Source organism: Salvia hispanica, chromosome 2 (genome assembly GCF_029641045.1).
Source record: "Salvia hispanica isolate PSC_SH4W2 chromosome 2, Shi_PSC_v1, whole genome shotgun sequence".
Classification (NCBI taxonomy): domain Eukaryota; kingdom Viridiplantae; phylum Streptophyta; class Magnoliopsida; order Lamiales; family Lamiaceae; genus Salvia; species Salvia hispanica.
Genome location: NC_142693.1, coordinates 66,196,734 through 66,211,583, shown reverse-complemented (window position 1 = coordinate 66,211,583; position 14,850 = coordinate 66,196,734). Strand labels below are relative to the sequence as shown.

The window sequence follows — 14,850 nt, the reverse complement described above, 5'->3', positions numbered from 1 at the left end:
TGAGGTATGGAAGATTTGGTAGAATATTTTAATTCTAGGTATGGAAGGAAATCAAATAAGGGATTAACTAAAATAAAATAGTTCTTTCCTTCCCACAATAGGTGATTTTCGAAATTCACCTAGGAAACAAAGGGGGCGATTTTTTCCTTTTTAAAATAAGGAAATAATTGGGTCTTGGATTTAATTTGGATAAATATCCCAAGAATTAAATTAAATCCGGAAAAAATAAAATTCCTTCTTCAAAAGTCAAGGGGGTCGAAAATCTCAAGAATTGGGTGGCTAGTATTTATGAAAATTTTCTCTAATATTCTCACTCACCCATAAACAAATAATTCATCTCATAAATTAATAAATCACATGTCACATCATATAATCAACACGTTTGGCTTTTCAAACTTCCAATGCAAACCCTAGACTCGACTCGGCCATAGCATCTCATGCAATAAATGCATTCATAACTTAATTCACGTCTCCACGTCATCAAAATAAATTCTAGGGCTCTAAAATTAAGGTTCGGGAAATCGAGATGTTACACTACTACTTTTTTAAAAGTATATTTACTGATGCAAATCCAACTATCACGTTCATGTGGCAAACCCGATCAAGGATCTACATAGCCCCATGATGAGGTATATGATAAAGAAAACATAAGACGCCAATATTTGGACTCCCAATAACCACATCTAGTTGACACTTTTTCATCGTTTCTAATTTGAAGCCTTAGTAGAATCTAAGACACATGGCCAGAGAGGCCTAATGCTTTTTCGATATTGAAAGAATACACAATGCATTTTAGATATCGGTCTGTAGCTATACTTAAATCAGAATTAACTTGCTATTATATACCTCATCCGTTCAACAAGATTGTGTACTTTATCCTTTTAGTTTGTCCCACAAAAATATGCACAATCTAATTTTGGAAACTCTTTTCTCTCTAACGAGATGGCTCCACTAACAATACTTTAATTATTTTTCTTTTCTACATTTCTCTTACTTTATCAATTGTGCATTAAAACATGTGTCTAGGTGGGGTGTTGAGCGAACACAATGTGAGGGACAAGCTGCAGGGATCCATGGATCCCAATCTCGACTACCCCTTGGAGCTCGCCTACTCCATGGCTCAGCTTGCTTGCAGCTGTGTAGCTCAAAATGTGGATGTACGGTCCCCCATCTCAGAAGTCTTGCTGGCTCTTTCCGCTCTGCTCTCCTCCTCCACCGACTGGGAGGATACATCCCTCACCTTCACCGACTAGCTACCTAACTCTACTTTGTACTACATCATAATGCAGTAAAGGAATCAAAGACGCAAAGAAAATGGATTTGGTGTTTTTAATTGGCTATAATTCCTTGTGGATTAGATATCGAAATGATGAAGCCTGTTCCAACCAATACACATACTTTTCTGGCCTACCCTTGACACAGGCTCTCATCGATTTCTGCTGAATTTCCGGCAGGCATTCACTCACCACGTCCAAGATTGCAGCCATGGTAAGCGACATATCCTTGGTGTAGTAGCCTAGAATTCTAGGCAGATATATCTTTGCTTCCTTGTGCACATAAACAGTGGCTTGTATAAACTCTTCCTTTGCAACTTTGAGATCCTCAAATATACTGTTTGCTCTATAAACTCGAACCTGCAATGCACTTAGTTACATCAACGCCTCTCAGTATCACAGAACAAATAAATGAATTGTGCATAGCATACCGCAGGATCTGAATACGCCCCCGATGAAACTGCGAAATGAACGAGGGGTTCCTGGTATTCTATAGCTAAAGGATGTCTGCTCTTCCCACCCTTCAACTTCTGAAGCCACTGCATTTTCAATCACACCATCACTCACCATTTCAGCCCCATTTACATTTCATAACAACTAAACCTGGCTTGGCTTACCGGTGCAGAATAGTGTGATTTTATTCCTAAAATGGAGCTCTGTATGTCATAAGCATTAACGCAGTGCCCACCAATGTTATAAGCAGCCTGAGATTTAAATCACCAAATCAAACAATCAACATAAAATGACTAAATGAAAAAACGGAAACATATTGAGTTAGTACGTTACTTTCACAATCATTCTACTTTTCAAGGGAAGCTGAGTTCCATACGCTAAATAAGCCTGCAGAGAATATCAAAACAATGCTCATTACAGATTCACTTATATTTACCGCATCCATTATAAACAATTGAAAGCCTTACATGCATCACCAAGGCATTGTGAATATTGATCCAAAACGCCAATTTCTCTTCGTGTCTCATCTTCATTGGCTCAACAATCTCAAGACTCTTTACAAGAGATCTGTAAAGAAGAATAAGGATTTGCTCAAGACAAGTGTTCACGTGTATTAACGATACGATAATGGAGTGAGTACCTAAATCTCTGAAGCATTACAGCAGCATAGTTATAACTTTCATCATCTAGGCATAACTTGAGTACTTGTACCATACCAGCATATGGTCCATTCTCCTGCTTTAGTATCTCTAAATCGCAACTTTGTGTAACTTCATCATTGCATTGTGGACTCCAACTTCCAGATAAATTTCTGGTGGAGGAGCAGAAGGATGAAGTAGGTGAAACCGAACAGCTCTTCTCAGTAGCCATGGGGTTGGCCAATTTGCAGTAAATCGACGACATACACCTTATGATGTCTTCAGATAGTCTAGCTGGACAAGATAGGGCATCATCTGTGCGACAATTTCCAAGGTAATCAGCAAGGCTACGATGCCGAGAGTAAGCCCTGTGCTTCTCCTGCAATTTTTAATTATTGAAACATAAACAGGCGTGTCATTAAAATTAATAAAGATAATAGGTGAGGTATATCAACCCTTCCAGTTTCAGATGATGACTTTTGAAGTGAAACATGGACCAAATCAGGTGGTCCACCTAAAGAACTTGTTGGGGAGCTTTCACATTGATGATCTTTTGGAATTTTCGATTCTGTTTCCTGAGATGGCTGATTTAATTGAGCTCCTCCTCCGCGAGGTGTTTCCACGTGGTCTTCTGTGATCCTTGGGAGATGCTGCTGAAAAGCCGTCCGGTAGAGTGAAAGAAGAAGATGTTCCAAACGCAATATTTCAACTTCAAGTGTGGCAATCTCTCTCACCAGTTCGGCAGAAGACTGCAACTAACAATCAACATGCAACCAAAATATTAGTCTACAGAAAGTTTTCAAAACTGAACTGCAATATAAAGGCTTGATTATTTTTGCATCCTAATTCAAGGAATTGCTGCATATAGGTTCTTGTCATTCCTTTTTGAGCTAAAAACACTGCATGGGTGAAGAATTTTTACTACAATAATCAGAAAAAGTGCAATTCTAATATTGTACTCCATCCGTTCCATAGTAATGGAGACGTTTAATAAAGGGAAAATAAAGTGGAAAATGAAAAAGGTAGAGAGATGAAGAGAAAAAAAAGTAAGAGAGAGTAAAGTAGATGTGAAAAATGTGTTTGACTTTTACCAAAAAGGGAAATGACTCTATTACTATGGAACGTACTAAAATGGCAAAATGACTCTTTTATTATGGAACGGAGGGAGAAGAAAGCTTGATTCAACAGTACAACTAGAAAGTAGAATTCACAAATTAAAGCATATGGGTACCTTAGATGTTGTGTTGTAATGGGAATGAGAACTAATCAAGTTTGTGGTGTCTGAGGCACTACTGCTACACATCTTGTGAAGAGATGTTTTCCCCAAAGGAGTATCCTTGTATTTACAAAGCAAACTTTCATTAGATAAGATTGGCATCCAGAGTGCATAAATTTTAAACTCATTACGTTTGTCAGGGAACAGCAGTTCTTCTCAAGCTAATTCGTTCACAATAACAAACATCACTATAAGAGTAGAATCACTCACAGAATGAAGATGGTGGGAGGGTCTTGGCGACGTATTGAGTATATGATCCTTATGCATCTCGCTGCCATATCTATCACCAAATAAAAATCAGCTTGATTCTTGATTGTAATCAAGTACCAATAAATACTTTAAAAACATACCTCTGCAAACTGGAAGAGTGAGGAGGAGAGGGAAAATCCGGCGGCATTGAGATGACTGTGCCACCGACAAGGGTTGTTAAGAAAGCAAGATACAATACGTCGACGGAAAAATGAATTCTCCACACGAGTTTAAATGCAGTGAGCAATGATTATGAAAAAGCAACACAAAATTGGTTGAACTAGAACACAGAGTAGGTGGCTTCAAATGAAAATTCTGAGAAGATCATCTAAAACTAAAACCAAAAATCATGAATGCAGTAGTATAACTATAAAATAAGAGTGGGTGGCCTTAGCCTGAGGCAATTAATGATAACTGATTTAGTAACAATAAACAAATAAAAAACAATACTACATGACTTATAAACAAAAAAATGGAATCTTCAGCCGTATAGCATTGAAAGGAATACAACAACTATAGAAACATTAACATATTACTGTATATAAATAAATGAGGGGAGGGGAGAGGGGGTGATGTTGAATTAGTTGTGATTATTAGTACCAGAAGCTGCGTGGGAAGTTATATAACACTAAGGAATAAGAAAATGAATTGATTATTTCATATATTTGAGTTAGTGAACTACAACCATTACTAAATACTTGTACTGATCTCATCTTTTGAACTTCAACTTCCATGTAACAAAATAATAGAGTAGGTGAGTGAGGTTGAGTAGTGGAGGTACTAGCTCATCAACTTCACTCTCATGGTTTACAACAACTCTCTCCCTTAAAAGGTTATTCTAAACGGTTTGGTGATTCCATTTTCCGATAGTTACTAGCAAGCTACATTAGTATTTTGTCTTTACTATTTACAGTAAAAGTGAATTGAGACTTAATCGTGCATGGATCGAAATAATAAATTGAAACTCCTAATCGGGGGTGGAAGGAGTACATCTCCATCTTCACTTCTTGATGTCATGTTTCTTGGATCACACAGTTACGCTTACCCTCAAACAAATTCAATTAAAATACACTAATTGTTGTCATAAATCTAGCAATTACTGTAATATATTAGCTATTACTACTACTTAGTTCATTAGTTAAAGTGTTGAAAATTCAATTTCTGAAAATTTTGGATCTCAATAACAATATCCAAACAAGTATCGTGCAAAATATTCGTTGATACTGGATCCTATCAAGTAATCATTTTATGATAGCAAGGGTCACAATTTCCTCTTAGCTTCAGTACAAAATTATATAATATGTTGGGCCTGAAATGGGTTATTTGTAGCTGAACTGCTGGGTCAAATAAAAGAGTGAAGTGGAGTCCAGTAGAAGAAGAGCCCAAAAAGGAAGGCGGCGGAGTGAGTGTGTCGTGTCTGCCTAAAACACTGTGTGGCACCCACATTGCATGCCAACTATTCCTTCTTACTAGTATTATATTAGTACTATATATCAAATTAAAGCTTAAAATAGCAAGCTCCATTGATAAAATAGCGTTATCTCTAACAACTAAACCAAATACTCGCCAGATTCTTCACGCCTCTCTCGTCCACTTGTTTAGGAATAATAATATATTCCTAAAAACTCCCATCTATTACTATTTACTACTGATAACGAAGCAAACCATCTTTATCCCAAGGAGAAAAAATAAAAGGAAAATGGTGGTGTAACATCTATATACATATAATAACATTATTCTCCAAAAAGAAGATAAAAAAAGCGACAAGTTGTGGTGCTATTTTTGTGAGTCAGCGTCGATGAGTGGGGGTGTTACGTGTCCCCTAAGCTTCTTTTCGACACCACCATTTTACACCACCCATTTTCCAAAAGATCAACGTCACTCACCTATCTAATTAACGCTCTCTTCATAACCTTACTATCACGGATTTTTTATTTATTCCACTTTTCCATAAATACTACAACAATTAATCTTAGCTAATGTCACTTCTGTCCTGTTTTCACTTGCCCAATATTTCTTCTCAGGTCCCACAAGTGAACTGAGATGGTAGCTAGCAAGAACATGAAGTTGGGATATTGATTCCATTGATGATACAATAAATTAACGTATATTTTTTTATAAGGGCATAAAAGTAAAGATACACTCGTACAGTTCCTAATTGCTAAAACAATAAAAAATATATATATATACAATTACGCAATTGCGTGCTAGAGGAAAATTTAAAAAATGATCAAAATTTTAAAATACAAAGAAAAGCGTTCTTATATACTACTACTAAACTAAGATAATACTACTATCCATTAATCTTTTATTATTTTTAAAACGCTTTAGTTTTAAGTCTTAATTTTTGTTGAATTCCCAAAAATGGAAAGTTTATTCAAATATAAAGTAGGAGTAACAAATTAACGCCTGTAATTAAATAAAAGTATATTCTTAGGCAATCTTTTTTAATATTGTGGTATGCATATGATCTGTGGTATATATTTACAAAAACAAGCTAGAGAGTAAAAATGTATACACATTTTAGTTTTCACCTACCTATAAATTTTTACAATATTTGATCAAACCTTTGTATATATAGCTAGAAGGGTGCACGGTGCGGAACGCCCTTTCTACGGCTGGAGTTGGTATGATTGTACAAGGGCGGAGTCGCGGGAGAGAGGGTGTTTCCAGCTCCAGCAGCAGCAGCATCCTCCCCTGAGCTACTAGACTCCAACATATAATTAGCCCTGTGCATCTTCCTAGGCGTGGAAGCTTCATAATCTGACTCCATTTCATCATACATCAATTCCCTCCCATGTTTGATTTTAAGGGAAAAACTGAGCTCCCTATCACCTCTCTTGATTCCATTCATCTACATTAATTAAATAAATAATTTAATTAGTAAAAAAAAAATGAAGTGAAGAAATAAGTAAGTAGAGGACCTTGCAGCCGAGAGAGCAGAAGCGGAAGGAGTCGGGGAGGCCGCGGTGGCAGATCTGGCAAGTGAAGGTGATGCCTTTGCCGGGTCTGGGCTGGGGGCGTTGGTTCAAGAAGACAATCTTGGCGCTGTTAATGACATATGTCTGAATGCAGGAGATGTCGATGTACCTCTGGATTTCAGAGACCCTGACGACATTGTGGTAGGAAGATCGGCGGATTTGGACAAGGCGGTGATCCTTGTGGCGGAGGGAACAGTATGAACACAAGGCATTTCCCATGCAGTCCAAGCAGAATAGGTTGCATTCGCTCTTGTTTGAATCCGCGTGAATCCCGCAGTTCATGAAGTATTCACCCCCCAGCATTGCTTTCAGCCACGCCGGCCCAAATTCCGACACCACCGAGCTCACCTGCACCATCAATTTCAAATTTCAAATTCACCTACCTAGGATCCAGTACTACTAATTCAGAACAATATTAACATACTACATACCATGATTGCGTGCTTTCAAATAATTAATCTTTTCTTTCCTGGGAATCGATATAAACACATTAATCAATTCATCTCAAAATCAAGAAGAATCAAGTGTAAAACACACATTATGGACTACTTATTATACCTGTAAATAATGGAGGAGAGGGCTACAGCCCAAGCTGCGACGACTCTGTGTGTTGTGTGTTTATATGAAGGGGGATTGGGATTGGGGAAGACGACTAGTCTTAGACGGTGGGAAACACTAGAAGGAAAACGACTGCTACGCTAATTTTTATTCTTTAATTTACGAGGCGGTCGCTATTTTAACACCTTAATTATTTACGATAATGCAATATTTGGATAAATATATGTAGGGAAGCAAACGTGCCAAAGGGGATTCTCATTTACATGGCCAAGATATATTCCACGCCCACACATCATAATATATCATATACATCAGATATATGCCAAAATTCGCACACCAAGTCCTCACTTTGCTCCCTCTCTCTCTCTAACTTTTATATAGTACTACTAGTAAATACTCCCCTAGTCCCTTAATAATAAATATAAAGAAAAATAATAGAAGTAGTTAGTGAAACATAGTTCTAATTTTAACTCTATAATACTAGGACTTATTTACTATTTATTGTAAAATGAAAATGAACCATTAATGAGAAAAATGGTATAAATAGACAATTAATGAGAAACATTTTTTTATGGTAATTAGTATTAGAAAAAGAAAAAAGAAATTGCTATGCGTCAGCCCTCACGCCTGCGGATCTGAGCCGTCGGCTTGGCAACCTTTCTACGTACGTGGTGGAATTCTTACACCATGCACTGATGCACCCCTTGACTATTAACAGAGGATATAATTTATTTATTTGATGGTAGTACTAGGTGTTAATAAGAGGTTGCGTCGCGTTCGCCAATTAGTTCATAGGAAAATTTGTCTACGTGCAGGGCTAATGATCAATAGCATACAACCATGCAGAAATGACTATAGTTATTTATATAATTTTAAATAAGAGTGAACAGCAAAAGTAATACTCCCTCCGTCCCACAAAAGATATTACACTTGTGGAACGGCACGAGATTTTAGGAGGTTTTATTTTGTGTGTTAAATGGAGAGAAAAAATATTATTTTTATATTCATGTGAGACTTTTTCCAAAAATGGAAATGTGACATCTTTTGTGGAACAAACTAAAAAGAAAAGTGTGACATCTTTTGTGAGACGGAGAGAGTACATCAAAATTAGGGTTTGTTTTTATTCACCTAATATAGGAAAGATCACATTTTATTAGATAAATTATAATTAGATGTCTTATCACTATTTTGCCCATGAGACCATTAAGGGCTTATAAGTCTTTTACCTTGTTAGTAAGGGGTTTTCATTTTAATCAGCCCTATATTAGGTGTCTCAATTACTCGTTTCTTATACGATCTTATACGATAAATTGATATCAATTTTCTTTTTTGTTTGTCCATAATTTATTGACATTCTTACTTTTTACTATTTTTTCATTATGGATAAAAAAATAGGATCCACATTCCACTAACTTTTTACTTCAATTCCCATTAACAAGGACATATATATTTTGTTATTTTAAATATTTATGTGTGTCAGTTATAATATCCCATAAGTAGTAATCTTCGTATTGTGATAAAATTGTAAAATATATAAGTATAAATATTTTTATATATAATTGTAGAAAATTCCTTGCAATTAAAGTGATTAAATATATGATAGTGCAATGTAAATTTGATCTTTTTCGTAAGTGTGTTTGGGTTTTATAGCTTTTGCTAAAGCGCACAAGTGTATAATCTGATCTGACTTAGTTTGGGCTTCCACCTAAGCAAAAAAGAGATTGGGCCCATATTTAAGTGGGATTTAATTAGCTGGGCTCATTATATGTTGGGAGACAAGTTAGTCTGCCACTCTGCCTAACTAGTTCTGTATATAGACCCTGTTTTACAAACTGTAGCCTATAATAATAATAATACTTAATAAATAAGAAAAATGTTTATTACCTTCTTTTTGCTAAAATGAATTTTATTACAAAGACGACTTTTCTCATATTAGATATTGTTTGTATGAAATTATTCCCCCAAACAGATGGTAGTACAGAGTTATGACGTTTTGCCAAGTCATCGACAATTTTATACTCCATCTGTCGCATAAAACATAAAAATATGTGCACTTTTCATTTTCGTTCGTACGTCCTATAAAAATATGTGCATTCAATTTTTAGAAAGTGATCCTGATTTATTACCCTTATATATCAACTTATTTACAACTTATACTCCATTAAACACTACTCCCTTCGTCCGGGATAATTCGTCTCAGTTTTCATTTCGGTCCGTCCCACATAATTTGTCCCACTTCACTTTTACCATTTTTGTATTGGACCCCATATTCTATTAACTTATTCCTACTCACATTTTATTATAAAACTAATATATAAAGGTAGGACCCACATTCCACTAACTTTTTCAACCCACTTTTCATTACAATTCTTAAAACCCGTGCCCGGTCAAAGTGACCCGAATTATCCGGGACGGAGGGAGTACTAATAATGTGTGTTCCACTATACACTAACACTATTTTAAGTTTAAATATCTTTCTTTTTATCTCTCTTACTTTATCAATTACTCCCTCCGTCCATAAAAAATATGGCACTTTGTGAATGTCACGGGTTTTAATATAGAATTGGTAAAGTTAGAGAGAAGAGAAAAAAAGTAAGAGAGAAATAGTGTTAGTGGGATGTGGAGTCCATATTATTAGTAAGAGGGAAGGGAAAGTAAGAAAGAGAGGTTATTAAAAACTTTCCTTTTTTTAATGTGCTCTATTTTTCATGGACAATTAGAAATGATAAATGTGTTTTATTTTTTGTGGACGAATGGAGCATTGTTCTAATAAGGTTGATGATTTGTGATGGTATGGTTGAAACTTGGGAAGCTAAATAGACTTTTCCAGTGAATAAATGTCTCCAAATTAACGAAATAAATGGAATTGCCTATCTGCACTAGTCTTTTTTACTCAACAGAAAAAAGTAAGAAAAGAAAAGGCAATCATATTTGTAAACGGTATCGGCATAAGCATGTGCCTCCATCATTCACTATTGTTATTATCATTATCGTAAATCCAAGTAAGAAGAATATAAGAAATAGATTGAATAATAGTAGTAGTAGCTATTTGCATAAATCAATCATTAAAGCACATGCATGCCACGGCACTATTCCGTTTCAACTAGTTGTAAATATTTCTCCAAAGATCAAGGCGTATTACATGGCGATTATCAATAAATAATGTCTACTTTAACAAAAACACAAGTCTCCACACCAAATCAATCAATTAGTTAATTAATTAAAATCGACAGAGACATCGAGTGAAATCTATCAAACTTTCATTCTCTATATGAGTATTAAATTATAGCAGTCCTCTTGATCTCTTTCGGTGCACCAAAATTTATCTCATTTTTCATTTATCAATAAATAATGTCTACTCTAACAAAAACACAAGTCTCCACGCCAAATCAATCAATTAGTTAATTAATTGAAATCGACAGAGACATCGAGTGAAATCTATCAAACTTTCATTCTCTATACGAGTATTAAATTATAGTAGTCCTCTTGATCTCTCTCGGTCCACCAAAATTTGTCTCATTTTTTCATTTCCGTCCGTCCCTCAAAATTTATCTCATTTTACTTTTACCATTTTTGATAGTGGACCTCATATTCCACCAACTCATTCCTACTCACATTTTATTATAAAACTAATATATAAAAGTAGGACCCACAATCCACTAACTTTTTCAACTTACTTTCCATTACATTTCTTAAAATCCGTGTCCGATCAAATCGGGACGAATTTTTGTGGACGGAGGTAGGGGTGGGAAAATATACCGACATACCGAAATACCGGACTTACCATACCAAAAAAATACCGAAAATACCGATTTTTCGGTATACCGTAGTTTTCGGTACGATATCATACCATACCGAAAGTTTTCGGTACGGTAACGGTATCAAATATCCCATACCGCGGTATACCGAATCTTCAGTATATACGTTATATGTATAAACTTAAAATATTTAATATACATAATCTAATTAAATACTATATAAAAGACCCTAAACATTACTTTTAGGGCTAATCCCTCTGCCCCCACATCTCACGCAGATTCATTTGCACATATTGCTATTATTTACTTTAGTTTCATTTGACACATATTTGAACAGTAACCTAAACCGTGTCTCATTTTATATTTAATATTAATATCAATAGTTAGGTTATGGTGGTTTCATCGAGTTTAAGTTTAATTGTTATTTTAAATATTTTGGGTATAGGTTTGGTTGTTTTGTTTTTGGATTTGAATTGTTGAAGTTTTATTGTTTTGGATTTTTTTCAAATAGTTGAACACTTGGAAATGTTATTTTAAATGTTTTGGATTAAAATTATAATAGTAGATTTTTTTATAACATGTATAACGGTATTACAGTATACCGTAATACGGTACGGTATACCGCATTAATGGTATGATAATAGTATTGAAATTATCATACCGAATTTTCGGTATACCGAAGTCCGGTATACCGAAAATACGGTAAGGTATCGGTATAGAATTTTGTCATACCGCTACTTTCGGTACGGTATGCGGTGTGACACTCTCTGTACGGTATACCGTACCGATCCACCCCTAGACGGAGGGAGTAATATGCATAATGTTAGTCTCACAGCCACGAATCACCCGTGCCAGCAGTGGTGGGGAATGTAGACCATCTCCGACCAGTGGAGGCGATATAACATGGAGTACCACACAAGAAATATTTATATAGATATAGATATAAAAACTTAATCATTGTTGTAAATATAAATGCAGTACAATTTGACCTAAGATGCTATATATAGTGCCACGCGTCGCTTAGAATTTCACCGTTTGACAGATTGGATGATTATGTCGTCGGTGCAATCATAACCTTTCGGAGTTGATAAAGAATTAAAAAAAGAGTAAAAAAGAGATAAAGACAGAGATGGTAGTAATTATTTTTATACACGGAAAAATAGTTTTAAAAAAGAATATACTAGTGGATTAGTAATTACCAACTCTGTCCCTGAAAATTTGATACGTATTACCATTTTGATCCGTCCCTGAAAATTTGATACACTTCACTTTTATCATTTTTAGTAGTGGATCTCATATTCCACTAACTTATTCCTACTCACATTTTATTATAAAACTAATACTTTAAAAGTAGGACCCACATCCCACCAACTTTTTCTAACTCACTTTCAATTACATTTCTTAAAACTCGTGTCGGGTCAAAGTGTAGCAAATTTTGGGGATGGAGGTAGTAGTATCGTGGTGGTCGGCCGATGGTGTTCCGCTCGAACTCCTTGATTGTGGGGGCTAAGTTTTTCATGGTATCGTCGTATACATAAGGGATCTTGTCGAGCCAGGTGGTGGCATTGGCGGCGGAAGCCGGGAGGAGGTTGCGGCAGAGCTCCTCGTGGACGGTGATGGTGTTGTGGTAGTGGTAGTACCGGATTTTGTTCTCTGTTTTGTGGAGAGTCCCGCCGGCCACATTCTCCGACATGTGGACGCCGGTGGCGTAGGCGTTTTTAGCTTAAATCGCGTATTTCCGATCTCGCCTTATTCTGCTTCTCGAGTCTCTGAATTGAAGCTTCTCGAACCCCCATTCCCTGTGTAAATTATTTTTGAAAATCAAACTGGAATTTATTAGATGATTTAATAGTTCGTACGTACCTTGAATAGTCTCGAGGTGGATCATTTAAGCAGAGTGAGCTGGACATTGCATTCTGCTCAATGGTGAACTGTGTGTTATTGGAGAAATCCTTCAACACCGACTCCAGAGTGGTGCCGTCGGGGAGATGAATATACTCGTCAACATCGAAATAGAAAGTCCAGTTGGCGGCGTGGCGGTGGCGGTGGAGGCAATCGTTCACTACCAAAAACTGGTTGTAGTAGCAGCCGTCGTACTCCGCCTGGGCCCTAATATCCTGCAGCGTCACCCTCCCCGCCCTAATCCAGGGCTCCAGCACCGCCTTCACCGCCGCCGACACCCCGCCGGCGTCGTGTAACACGAAATGCGATTTCGGTCCGAAGAACCACGCGTGGTACGCCATCCACTCCCGCATTCTGCTGGCGCTCAGCTTCCCGTACAGCGATGAACCGCAGTAGAGGTAATCGTACTTATACGGCGGTTTGTAATCCGACTCGTTGTAGCCTCCCGCCGCCTCCTCCAGCGCGGGGACTCGGCGTAGTAAGCGTAGATGATGAGCTTGCAGCCGCTGTTGTCGGCGTTTGGGTTTTGCGCGAATGTGCAATTGACGACGACGACCGTGTAGACTCGGCCGTAGCCCCAATCAGGAAGCATTTTATAGGCCTTGGCTCGAATTGAGGCGTTGCCGTTGTTGCTGGGTACCCACTCGCATTTGTACCAGGGCTTGCCGAACACGTGCGTGGGCTTCGACGCCAGCCCAACCACCGCGAACGTGGCCGGGCCGCCGCGGTACGCGCCCATTTGGACGAAGAGAGCTGCCGCGCTGCCGTAAGCTTCGAATATGCGCTTGTTGGGATCCGATCTTGATCTTATCGGTGGAGACGCAGCCGCGCAGCCGGTGCTGGAGAGGATGTTGTCGTAGTAGGGCTGGAGATTCCATACGACGACGACGAGAGCGAGGCCGAGCAATGTGGCGAGGAAGGACTTGGTCTCGAAGCAGAGGAAGGTCTTGGCGGTGGCGATGGGAGGCAGAGCTCCGTCCTTCTTCATTGAGACAGTCAGACAGGAGTGTTGTTTGATATTGACCACCGACCAAAAGTAGCTTCGCGTTGCGACTGAAAGTGATCATCTGTAATGTAGTAATGAATATACATTCATCGTTTATTATTTTATTATTTTCTTTATTCGGTGATATCTATGCCCCTGGATCTCCTATTATTTACTGAAATACACTTTTTTCTCTCCTTTTTTCAGTTAAATTTCTTTTCAAATAGGATTGAGGACTCTAATTTCTCAACACATTGAGACAAAATTATGGTGGAAAAGACCTTTTTTCGCTGGAGATGGTGCGGATTCTGAGACCGACGGAAGCTTTCCATCGGTATGATACTGTACTTTAAATACAATGATCAAACATGCATATTAATGACTGTTTTTAATTTAACTTCTTAGGATCTTATTTGAGTCGTTCTGATCCCAAAATAAATTTTAATACTACTACGTACGTCCAAACAAGTGAATGTGAATCACTCATTTTTTGGAGGAATTGAGGAATCAAAAGTATGGTTATTCTATTCAAGAGGTCAATTCAAGGTGATGCAGAGTGACAAATTTTTAAGTAAATAAATTTGACAACTTGACATCAAGATTAGAGGTTTAGTTAAAATTGATCAAAATATAGAAGAGAAAATAAGGTTTCGAGTTAGTCATCAATGTTTTGCGGAGTAGATGTTTCTTAACAACTACTAGTAGGGCGCCGCCTAGAATCCTTATCCGTCCATGAGGTCACGTGTTCGATTCTCAATGGAGACAACTCTGTGGAA

The 14,850-nt window shown here is 37.3% G+C and overlaps 2 protein-coding genes and 1 pseudogene across 5 annotated transcripts; all 3 read right to left on the bottom strand.

The window, feature by feature from the left end:
• Positions 1-1,308: 1,308 nt before the first annotated feature.
• LOC125203467 (uncharacterized) lies at positions 1,309-6,198 on the bottom strand. Of its 2 annotated transcripts, none has more exons than XM_048101815.2 (10): positions 3,992-6,198; positions 3,852-3,921; positions 3,597-3,701; positions 2,821-3,120; positions 2,368-2,744; positions 2,195-2,294; positions 2,061-2,114; positions 1,892-1,978; positions 1,706-1,813; positions 1,309-1,634 (listed from the first exon to the last, which is right to left on the bottom strand). In XM_048101815.2, the coding sequence occupies exons 1-10, from the start codon at positions 4,036-4,038 to the stop codon at positions 1,338-1,340; spliced, it is 1,545 nt and encodes a 514-aa protein (XP_047957772.1). In that variant the 5' UTR covers positions 4,039-6,198; the 3' UTR covers positions 1,309-1,337. The 2 variants fall into 2 exon arrangements, with proteins under 2 accessions (XP_047957772.1, XP_047957781.1); XM_048101824.2 differs by having other exon boundaries at positions 2,821-3,114.
• Positions 6,199-6,300: 102 nt separating this feature from the next.
• Positions 6,301-7,547, bottom strand: LOC125205164 (protein RGF1 INDUCIBLE TRANSCRIPTION FACTOR 1-like). 2 transcript variants are annotated; one of them, XM_048103989.2, is made up of 4 exons: positions 7,430-7,547; positions 7,303-7,340; positions 6,815-7,219; positions 6,301-6,744 (listed from the first exon to the last, which is right to left on the bottom strand). In XM_048103989.2, exons 2-4 carry the CDS (start codon positions 7,303-7,305, stop codon positions 6,472-6,474), a joined length of 681 nt encoding a protein of 226 aa, XP_047959946.2. In that variant the 5' UTR covers positions 7,306-7,340; positions 7,430-7,547; the 3' UTR covers positions 6,301-6,471. The 2 variants fall into 2 exon arrangements, with proteins under 2 accessions (XP_047959946.2, XP_088921561.1); XM_089065435.1 differs by having other exon boundaries at positions 7,303-7,442.
• Positions 7,548-12,350: 4,803 nt separating this feature from the next.
• LOC125211540 (galactan beta-1,4-galactosyltransferase GALS1-like) lies at positions 12,351-14,171 on the bottom strand (annotated as a pseudogene). Its single transcript, XR_016135248.1, has 2 exons — positions 13,051-14,171; positions 12,351-12,986 (listed from the first exon to the last, which is right to left on the bottom strand). The product of XR_016135248.1 is annotated as a galactan beta-1,4-galactosyltransferase GALS1-like (transcript).
• Between the last annotated feature and the right edge of the window lie 679 nt (positions 14,172-14,850).

Bases quoted from the DNA above. Each gene is read 5' to 3' on its own strand.
- LOC125205164 (XM_048103989.2), bottom strand. The intron at 6,745-6,814 runs GTCCTCTACTTA...TAATTAATGTAG, and splicing joins TCTGCTCTCTCGGCTGCAAG to ATGAATGGAATCAAGAGAGG.
- LOC125203467 (XM_048101815.2), bottom strand. From the start codon at position 4,038: ATGCCGCCGGATTTTCCCTCTCCTCCTCACTCTTCCAGTTTGCAGAG. The intron at 3,922-3,991 runs GTATGTTTTTAA...ATTTGGTGATAG, and splicing joins CACTCTTCCAGTTTGCAGAG to ATATGGCAGCGAGATGCATA. The intron at 1,814-1,891 runs GTAAGCCAAGCC...TTGAAAATGCAG, and splicing joins AATCACACTATTCTGCACCG to TGGCTTCAGAAGTTGAAGGG.